Source organism: Glandiceps talaboti, chromosome 23, assembly GCF_964340395.1.
Source record: "Glandiceps talaboti chromosome 23, keGlaTala1.1, whole genome shotgun sequence".
NCBI lineage: Eukaryota > Metazoa > Hemichordata > Enteropneusta > Spengelidae > Glandiceps > Glandiceps talaboti.
Window position 1 is genome coordinate 7,180,453 of NC_135571.1, and position 11,117 is coordinate 7,191,569.

General features: G+C 36.6%; 2 protein-coding genes across 2 annotated transcripts in view; both read right to left on the reverse strand.

Moving 5' to 3' along the window:
• Positions 1-3,265, reverse strand: part of LOC144452622 (uncharacterized) — a 6,295-nt gene extending 3,030 nt beyond the window's left edge. Inside the window, exons 1-3 of the mRNA XM_078143745.1 lie at positions 2,937-3,265; positions 1,132-1,294; positions 504-646 (exon numbers count right to left, since the gene is read on the reverse strand). Of these exons, the coding sequence (XP_077999871.1) occupies positions 504-646; positions 1,132-1,294; positions 2,937-3,263 (633 nt within the window). The 5' untranslated portion in view covers positions 3,264-3,265. The remainder of the gene's footprint in view (positions 1-503; positions 647-1,131; positions 1,295-2,936) is intronic.
• Positions 3,266-3,715: 450 nt separating this feature from the next.
• On the reverse strand, positions 3,716-9,388 carry LOC144452978 (uncharacterized). The gene is made up of 6 exons (XM_078144224.1): positions 9,071-9,388; positions 7,410-7,539; positions 6,930-7,057; positions 6,026-6,188; positions 5,658-5,795; positions 3,716-4,887 (listed from the first exon to the last, which is right to left on the reverse strand). Exons 1-6 carry the CDS (start codon positions 9,335-9,337, stop codon positions 4,400-4,402), a joined length of 1,314 nt encoding a protein of 437 aa, XP_078000350.1. The 5' UTR covers positions 9,338-9,388; the 3' UTR covers positions 3,716-4,399.
• Positions 9,389-11,117: the final 1,729 nt, after the last annotated feature.

The following is an 11,117-nucleotide window of genomic DNA, read 5'->3' on the forward strand; positions in this document are numbered from 1 at the left end:
CTTTGGAATAGTGAATCTAATAACAAACACAGACTGCGCGCGTGGCTGAAATTGAAGAAACGGAAACGTGACCCTTAGGGCCAGATGTCAAGGACGAAGATAATCATATTGAAATCAATATCAGTAATTGGCACTTTAGCAAATTGGAAGAAGGAAATACAATGTAATGGATAGCAATATGCAGTGGATAAACAAGGAAAGAGATATAAACCCAAGGACATAACCCGTTCATGAAATCTGAAAAACATTGTTTCCCTTTCCCTTAAAGTTGAGTTGTCGTCCAATGCGCATATCTGGACTAAGTGCATTTTTTGTTGTTGAAAAACACTCTTCTACCATAGTTCTAGTAACCGACATGTTGGATTTGGCTCATTTGCATGAAGCCAACATACTTTTGGTAGAAAAAATCATTCCTAATATGTACACGTCATCCTACCTACCAAGTTACTGATCATGACTACACCTGGAATGAGATTGGATACAATGGAAAGACTGTTACTTACTCGTGGGCCAATGGGACCTGATGCTCCTGGTGTTCCTGGCGTTCCAGGTAAACCAGGCATACCATCCCTACCATCACGACCAGGAAAGCCGTCTCGACCAGGTGGACCACGTGGTCCTGGAGGACATTCTTCTTCATCATCAGCTGAAAGGGGAAAAAAAATATTAGTTTCTTGACGTTCGGGTAGTACATTCGGGGAGGAGGTATACTCATCAAGGAAAGTCGCGGGGTATAAAGCCAGCAAAAAAAATCGTTTTATTTTTCACACATGAAGAAGAGCAATGGTGTAACCCCCTCCTCCCCCCTTTCAATGGCTTAGAGTAGAGCTTTGGTTTAAAATCTAGTCGATTTCCTTGGGGACAAGACGGCAAACCTACCTATTTTGTTATTATTTCAAAACAACTAGGAACTTTTCAGCTTTATTTTTGTCAAGGGAGGGCAAGGTAGCTTCACGCGTCATATTTTCATAGTGGGGTAGCATTTGTAATGAATATAATAGTCCTTGCAATCTTAATGTCGTTTGTGTTAATGTTTTGGAAATGTATGGCAATAATATACTAAAGTTGAAAAGCTGTTAACATACTGAGATTTTTGCGAATAGGAACATATAAAAAGGGAAAATAACATACGTGCAGCCCTTGAGTATCCAGTTACCGCTGTTGTATTCCTGTCAACACGACGTCTGATTCTGTCCGGGAAGTCACCAGAGAAGGGGATAGTTTCCGGCTCTGCGCCGTCAACAGGAATAATATCATCTTCAGTTTCCGCCAGAATATCTGACTGTCGTGCCAACTAAAATTGTTTAAGGAGAGAATGCGTCAATAGACTGGCACATGTCCCTTGCGGGATTTATTTGCTCATAATCTCAAATGTTTTGAATTTGTTATTCATTTCAAATTTCTGGAAGGAAAATGTCATCAACTTTTTTAATTCCCCCAGTTTAACTACGAGCCTCCCAATTCGGGACCGGTGTCAGTCACTAGCGCTCAGATGTTATCATCATGAAATGTTGTTACTAAACAGTAACCAAAGAGAGAATGATAGACATAAACACAGATTACTGTAGCCAATCAGGCGAGAGGGTATACTAAAACTAATTTGCATATATAGTAACTTTAGTCTGGTACCCTCTCGTCTGATTGCCAAGAGTAATCTGCGATGTTTAATGACCACATTTCAGGTCGATAACATCTGAGTGCTCGTGATTAGTCCGGAAAATGGAAAACTAACAAAAATAAGTTGATCACATTTTCCTTCTCAAACTTCGAAATGAATAACAAATTCAAAACATGTAAGATTATGAGATAAAACATCTTCCAATGGACTGGTGCCAGGGTAGTGTGTCTACAAGTAATACAAATAGTGTTCTCAAATTATACTCTGGCCTTTAAGATGAAATTTTATATTCATGTGTTTTGGCCAGTGTGGTAAGGTATCTGGAATATTAAATTGTTTAAATTGACTTTGACAATAATAAGCGATCCCTCCTAAAACTCTCAGTCACTTTTGATGTTTTTAATTCAAGATTTCAATACAAATTCGAGTACAAAATGAAGTTCAATTATCCTGTTATATTATATAATATATATTGGAGAGCTCTCCACTATCCATGGTTACACTGGCATTCTAAAGAGACCAAGAGACCACTTTGTTATCTATTTGTGGGTTCTTTTTATTCGTCCCACATATTCCTAATTCCTAAACAAAAATATTTTATACCGGTAACCTGATCCCACCTAGTTTTTAACTGCTACATATTCGAGAAAAAAATAATTAAACCGAGAAAACTGTGGTATCGCAAGAAATAGTGGATACGAAAATTGATATCAACTTAAAAAGACAATATAAAACTGTTCTTCCAATCTGTAATGGCTGTACATCTGATGGGAATAAACCAATAGCACAGAGACCATATGGAAAACAACAGAAACACAAAAACCTGCCTGAAGTAGACACTCAATTATGAAAATGTGTGTATATATATATCTTAATCCCATCTTACAAAGCTGAATTAGTAATAGCTATATAAAGTTATCTATTCGAAGATTAGCCTAGTCCCTCCACCAGTATTCATTTTATAAGAAATTAATGGTACGAGCTTTGTTTTTTCTCAATGATTTCATGGTTTCTTCTTTTCTTATGTCATGCATGATGAAACTAATGATACTTGTCGCACGGTGTTTTCTATTTCCTATCAATTTCGCCATGTGGAATGTTTAAAAAAGAGCGATTTACTTTATAAATTTGAAACTATGGGTTTGACATTCCACATGAATATGATAAGTATTATAAGTTAGGATCTGTTTTATACATCATATGGATATCATGGTTTACATGTATCAATACACTGCTTGAAAAATAAATAATTTAGAGACATTTTCGGTACAGTTTTATTTGATGATGTGGCAGACGATTTTCGTTGAAAGTACTTTACCTTTGCCATTTCCAGTTCATATTCCAGAGCTTGTAGTTTAGCCACGTGCAACGATATTTGCTCCTGGTAATCGTGAAGTTGAACGTAGCAAAGTAGAGAAGCCACACTGATAGATAACAATGTAGTCATAAGGAACCAACATATGACAAATATCACTGAACGACTCTTTGCATATTTTTGTTGGCTTCGTGGAATCGGAAAGATCTGGTCATGTTTGGCGTAAACCTGGTTGTTGGATATGACAGACATTCCCTTAAGCTTAGGAGACGTCTCCATCGTCGACTGGTCTCTGGTGTGCTTGGTGAAGATGTGGCGGGTGTGTGACATATCTGGCTGTCTGTTAACAATTAATCTTTGTGACCTTGTTTCTATCAGGAAATAGTCCAAAAACTTGAAGTTTCATACGCTGTAATCTAGCTGACTCCGTACGAGACGTCTCCATGGCATCCGGTTCTGTCCAGCAACATAATAGGAATATCGCAGCAGGAGAGAACCTGTAAACATTTCCATCGGACATGAAACGTCGAACAAAATACTCTTTTAGGGACTTTTATACAAAGGAAAGGCACTGCTAATTATCAAGAGAAATTTACAAATAAATATATGAGTACCTCATACAGACAGACAGACAGACAGACAGACAGACAGACAGACTGTCCCAATCACATGGGATAATCAAGAGAGCAGGAGATGAAATTTACAACAGCAATGCAAAACACTCAGATTGTTACAATTACTTTTCATTTATTGAATGTAACAAGATACACAATTCTTAAGCATGTAACTTCCACGTCAAATAATATCATGGTCATATAGTTTACTCCCTATACTTCCTTTTTGCTTAGACCAATAACTGTATAACTGCTCAGAATATTATTCTTAACTGCTTGGAGATTATAACATTCATGTTACAAACAGAAGAATATTATCTTCATCCTGGCAAAGTAGGATACAGTGTATCCTGTCTGCAAGATACAACAAATGTTGATGGCGCTCTTACAGTATATAATCATTCTTTAAAACATAGATTAGTCATAACAGCAGCAGCTAGTCTAGTATATTCCGAATGTTAGAAAAAATGAATCAATTTTGTCTCATGGCATTTGGATATAGGCCATGTTTTGTAGACACACTGTATGATCAAATACATTCCATGCAAAATTGTTTCTATACAATGAAATGTGATACAGTCATGATTACCTAAAATGTTTGCTAGCAACTAACTTCTTCTGTGAGTCTGTGGGAAAGCTTCCTGATTATGATTATAGTCTCGGTACCCAAATCCAATTTATCACGACTTGGAAGAAATGTACTACATGATTTCCGCTCGAACGTCTTGGGATTACGTTTCATGTTAAGAGTGGTTTGTTCTATATCATGCTACACTAACAACGACCTAAAAACAATGATTGTGAGATTAACAGTGCATATCATTTTTCTACAATTTTTATCTTTCTTGTGTTCTATATGGTACAGACCACACACGTTAATTCTCTGCCACTGACGTAAGGTGCACATGGCAGCGAACCACAATACCCTTCCACAACATAAAACAGCGCACCGCTTTTGCTGGTTTGTGTTCCTGGTCGGACTTCTGGGGCTTCATCCATACACTCAAATTTATACTGAGCATTTTGGGTATGTGGACTAGCCATTAAATAACCATTGTATTCTTTCGTCCACTTTTCGGGGCACTCCTTTTTGGCGGGAATCATCAGTTTGACACCTCGAGTGGGAACTCTGCACAAAGCACATGGTACATCATGGTTTTGAAGCACAGCAGCGTTGTCATGTGAAAAAGGGTCAAAGGAGCTCACTTGATACTCAGCTCCATAGATGTAGGATTTTGAATTCCATGCATCATTGTATTTACCCCAGTCAGGGTCAGTTGGTAAACATTCATAACTGGAGGAACCCCCTAGGTTAGTGACATGCGACCCAGCAGCCAAACCTACAGAGTGTGATGAAGAAAACCAAACAAGTAATAATTAAAAGCTTGAAAACTGGACAGAATCTGCGATCTTACTTTAACACTTGCCCATACATGCCACCTGCACTGTAATATTGTATGTTTTATCACTTCTGTGTCTGTTGACACATGCACACATACATTTAACTTGTACCCTCGACAAGAATCAGAATTAGAAACTTTATGTCAAACACTTTCTCTTGATTTCTTTTTCAATTTTCCAAAAATGTTGGTACCCATGTCTTATAACATTTATATGCTAATTTCCATAATTTGGGGGGTCTGGAGTTTATGGTGTTGGGATTGATTGACATAATAAGAGAGGGTGTCTGGCTCATCTTGACTCCTAAAATGTCTATGTTCTGATAATGTGTATTAGCCTTATCTCAGAACACGAAGGTACTATATATAGTGGTCAGAACCCATGCCTAGTTCATGTCTGCGTGCTTAAAGTGGCGATATGAATGACAAATTGGGTGGTAAATCCAGATAGATTTGTTTGAAAATGCTTAAGGACATATCTAGATTAGATATACGCAACGTTGTTTTCAGCCAACATATTGTAGACGTAATGTTGTAACTGTTTGCCAGAAAGTGCTATTGCAACTATATGCACATTAACTAACTATTTTAAGGGATATATTGATCACCAACTGAGAATAGTAAGGTGTCTTTAGAAACTTCATTGGCTTACTTACCCATGTAAACTTTATGGTAAATTCACCGTGAAATTTACATAATTTGTCATTTACCTTCATACACAAGTTTTGCCCCAGAGTCTGGGCAAGATGTGCGCCCCCAACGGATATACACGCTACCAGTCGTGATTGGTTGATTTGATGACGAAGAAGTTGAATTACTTGAGCTACCGCTGCTACTCTCGCTAACATCTGTTAAAATGATAAAATAATGATGATATTTAAATCATATAGAACCTGATCGAGTCATGGATTCATGTAGATAAATTCCACAGACAATACAAGTTAACATGATTTTGGCAAAGAAATGCAACTGCTAATAACTACATGGAAACTGCATTAAGTCAATCAGACCATATATACGCCACCAAACGTTTATCATGGTGATTCTATAACATTAGTAAGACGATGTGACAACTCACCGTTCATAATGGAGGCACCATGTTGTAACCATGACGACGGGTGATAATCACATCCACAACTTCCCTTTACTCCTTTGACTCCTAAAGGACCAGGTTTACCAATATTTCCCTTTTCACCAGGGATACCAAGTTGACCAACGTCTCCTTTCATACCACGGTCTCCCTATGTGAATATATCGTATGTTACTACTAAAATTGCAACTGTTCTATCATGATAATGTATGTCAGTGTGTTGACATTGCGGAGAAACGATACGTCAACTATAGCGTGACAGCATTGTCGATATTGGAATTATTTAGAATGGTAATAACGGTGCGTTAACAGCATCGAGGCATTGCCGTCGAGTTATCCCTTTAGGGTCACACATCGTAAGTGGAGCCGTAAGCATTAGATAGGATAGTTCTTTTGTTTTGGTTCCTTTAAAAATCTCTGTCAGACAACATTTTTTCTTACAGAAATTATAACCCTAATCTAATATGGGCCTGTACTAATCACAATTATAACTCTATAATACTAATTTAGAGAAATAATGGCTTTTAAAAGTAGTCAAGATATGACTTGAAATCAAAAGCTTCCAAAGCTAGTCTAACTGGTAAACATACTATGTAAGCTGTAAGAAACATGACGTTTTCCAACTGCATCTAAATCGATGCTGATTGTGGGAAAATATACCATGAACACATAGATTCAATAGAATGTAATTTCTGAACTCAACAGGTTTGTGCACTAAAAATAATAACTAGTTTGCATAATGAGTATAACTTTTCATACGTCATATTTATGGAAATATTCATGTACATGTAATTTATGCTAATAACTGAGATTGAGATACGCAATGGACTTATTAGCCTCAATAAGTTTTTTAAAAACACTTTTAAAATGGTAAAAGTGTTGATGAATTTACCCTGGGACCTATAGGACCCGATGCCCCAGATGCTCCAGGGGTACCAGGCAACCCTGGAATACCATCTCTTCCATCTCGACCTGGAGGACCGTCTCTACCGTGTGATCCTGGAGGTCCACGTGGTCCTACTGAGAGATTGATGTTATGGAATTGATGGGTATTAATAAAGCATCTAAAAGTAGTGTCACATCCACTTGCGTTATATGATTAGAGTTCTAGAAACCCCGCTACTGTACGAAGCTATTGAATCATATGACATGACTTGTTAGTGACTTGTGATAGCATTTCCTGTAGAGTAAATCACGGTATTCAATATCTCTTTCCATAAGCACATGTATTGCCTTACATAATAATTCAAGTTTGTGCCAAATGAAAAATACCGAATTGTAACACTTGCTTCGGAGATAAACAGACAATAACCTTATAGAACATTTACTTTTGATATTAAGATAATTCTATCTCTAGGCTTTGTGTACTTACCAGGTGAGACTGTTGTTTCGCTGTCTTCTACATCACGTTTACTTTTGGACATAATCTTCTCTGACAAGGTTTCCCATCGAATGATGTCATGTGGTGGATAGTTATCACTAATGCCGTCTGTGTGTTCATCCTGGAAAAGTTATGAAAAGATACAAATTGAATGTAACTGATTGTTCATACTCTCGTTTCCTTCCTGGAAGGTCTGCAAATACCTGATAATGATCAACCATCTGAACCTCAATAGGTTATACCACTGTTGTCGTGATAAATACAGCTTGTATCTCATTAGTCATGCAACAACTTTTGTGATTTTTTAAAATTAAATTTTGTGCTGGGGATTGCTCCCAGCGATTTTCACATTATACATATATATACACACAATCATACATTATGCTACAGAGTTCCATTCGGGTTTAGGACTACGTGACAGAGCCATGTTGCACGCTCTATGCACGTTGCTGTGGAACAGTCTAGGCTTTCCCAGTCAGTCCACAAACTATCCCGGAGTCATCCAGGCCCGGCAAATATAGCACATGCGACCTCCGTGTAATTTTATACCAGACTATTTTCCTTAAATCATTGTGAATTGTGCCTTTTATATCAAAAGTACACAAAAGAGTAACCATGAATAGATTTTTTGGTTTCCACAATTTCCTTTATGTTTCTTTGAATTGTAGTAACTATAATAACTTGAATTTTGAAAAACGAAGGTCGTTGGTCACACTTTGTGATGTTCAAAATGCACGCAGTGGCAGAGCCATATTGCAGTTGGTATTCAAAAACTTTTCCATTGACCCTTGACCATTGACCCTTTGTTGGCAAAATATGATCTGTTGACGTGAACAGGCCAAACGTTAATCGTGAGTAATAAGAAGTTCACCCTTCGTCGTGGTACAATAACGTATTATTACTATGATCTCTGTTTGTTATCCTCAGGTATGAAATAGATGCTCATCATAAAGTTACTGTAGCACTTGTTGGGTTTATGGGAGGTGTAAAGATGTTGTTATTGTGATACACATAGTGATCAGTAAACACATGAAATGACTACTTCCTGTCCAGTCAGTGTTGACAATGTATTGAGTTGCATGCATTGATTTAAGCTATGATGACTCACATTCTGTTCAATAGAAAAAATATAATTAAGTCGTTTTATCAACTACAAATCCAAACGAAATGAAATACCAAAATATCAATTTTTTATCCATATAAACTATCTACATTATGTTATGTGTATTTTGATGTATGTCATCAATTTCAATATAATATTATGGCCATGTTGAGACCATCCAGTTCTATATATATATAATATATATATATATATCCTCTGATGATCGTAACAGCGTGAGACACTGTGTAACGGCTCCTGTGTATCTTGATATACACTGTGTTAGTTATACCGGTCTACATACTTATGTATTGTGCACTAGTACTGTTTACATCAGCATAGACATTTTACATAAACTGAGTGTATATATATATATATATATATATATATATATATATATATATATATATATATATATATATATACTACTACTACTACTACTAAATGTTCTACCAGTTGTTTCCAAAGGCTATATGTTGATAATTATTTTTTTTAGATATCTGCATTCCGAAATATAAGGGTTTTGGTTGTGAAGATAAAAATAATATTTTACCTTTAAGGTGGTGAGTTCATTTTCCAGAACTTCTAGTTTGGCCGCGTAAATAGCTATCTGCTCCTGGTATTCATGGAGTTGGACATAGCAAAGTACGGAGGCTACAATAACCGATGTTAAAATCGTCAGAAGAAGCAAGCCAGTCATAAACAGAAACGGACGACTCTGTTGGGTACATCTATCCCGCGGTTTTTGGAAAGAGTAGAAAGTATTGTCCTTGCTTGCCAAGGACTTTCCGTCAAAAACGGAAGATTTGGTTAAATCCATCCTAAAGCTCAGTCTAGTTTTGTGATAACAAAGATAGTTTGGTGAAGCTTAAGATCACGAGAATTTTGCCACACCTCAGCAAGTAATAATGTGTTAGCTGTGTAGTGAAAGTGAATGCATTTATGTGGCTAACATCCTCGTTATCGCAGAATGTAAAATATTACCTTTCCTGTAACTGATACGCCACTTCTCCAGTATCTTGTGAAGCATCTGTCTCCGTATAGTAGGGATTTAGTAGGTTATCATATAACATAAATATATATAAATATCCTCGAGAACTTTTTTGCAAAGTTGCCATTTCTAAATACATTCATTTACAGACCTTACAAATTCGGATCTATGCCAACGCCATACTTCTTGACAAAAGTGAATGAAACCAAGCTTATATTGTTTTGATTACTAATCACGTGTTATCAAACGCTGTTATTTAACACGCTCTCTTTTCTCATGAACAATTGACGACACATCAATAATCGATCACTGAAATCTTGATCAGCAAAGTATTATCAATAATGTTTTGAGCGAAAAGTGTGTCTGTGTTTGCATTTGTGTCTGCCTGTGTCTGTCTGTCTGTCTGTCTGTCTGTCTGTCTGTCTGTCTATGTTTGTCTGTCTGTCTGTCTGTATGTCTGTCTGTCTGTATGTCTGTCTGTCTGTGAGTGTGTGTATATCTATAAGCACGGTTATTATTATGAAAATGATTTTTCTCATTTAAAGATATTATTAATCATAGTCATCAATATCAGATGCTGTCTGTCTTTAACTTCATACTGCCCAAACATCAAAGGTGGCTCAAAAGGATTTCTTCGACTCTACATCTATCTACTCGCATTTAAGGATTTTCAAAAGCTATACTAGTCGAAAGCGTTACTCTTCATCTCAGTTTAAAGAGATGCACTATTCTGCATGTATATTATCACATGTATAGACATATCACTGAGTAAACCTTAAAGAGATCATTTCAAAATTCTACGCCAGTGAAAGTAAGATCTTTCGTCAAAATGAATGAGGCATTTGTTGTTGTACATCAGTAATAGGACCAGATTGCTCCTAAAACGATTTGCCCTTCATTTACATTACTTGCTTGTCGGAACACTTGAGGGACAGAGGCTTTGATTTTTGCCGCAGCAGCATACACATTTTTAAAAGTATCAAATTTAAAAGTGCCGAAAGTGGAAATGTTAAATTTCTCTATAAATGCAAACCTTGGTAGTCTGGTATTAATGGTAAATAGCTCAGTATAGCCCCTAAAAAGATCTGCACATATGGTACACTTAACTGAAAATAATTACCACCGGTCATCATTGTACATGAAAAGTTAGAAATCCATGATGTTTGTGCATTTAGTCAAACGTAACAAAACGGATACAAATCAGTTATATATGTTTCAGTCTGTAAAGGCACCGAGTCCTTGGGTAGCTAGAGATGATGGTTACAGTTGATAGAATTATACCAGTCAGTTAGTTAGTTAGTTAGTTAGTTAGTCAGTTAGTTAGTTGATTGGTTGGTTAGCTAGCTAGTTTGCTAGTCAGTTAGCTAGGTAATTAGTTAGTTAGACAATGTCGTATGATGGAATGATTGTTGTTGTTTTTTAAACTGTTGACACTAAGGCTGGAGGTCTTACAGTTTCTGAAACAGAATACAAATGATATTGTGAATAAATCGAACTATCAGTAAGCGAAATATATTATCGTACAGGCACCAAATTAATACACTGTTGTGTGTTGCTTATGCTCTATATGACCTCTGTACGAGATTAGAGAGAAATACGTAGTATTTTA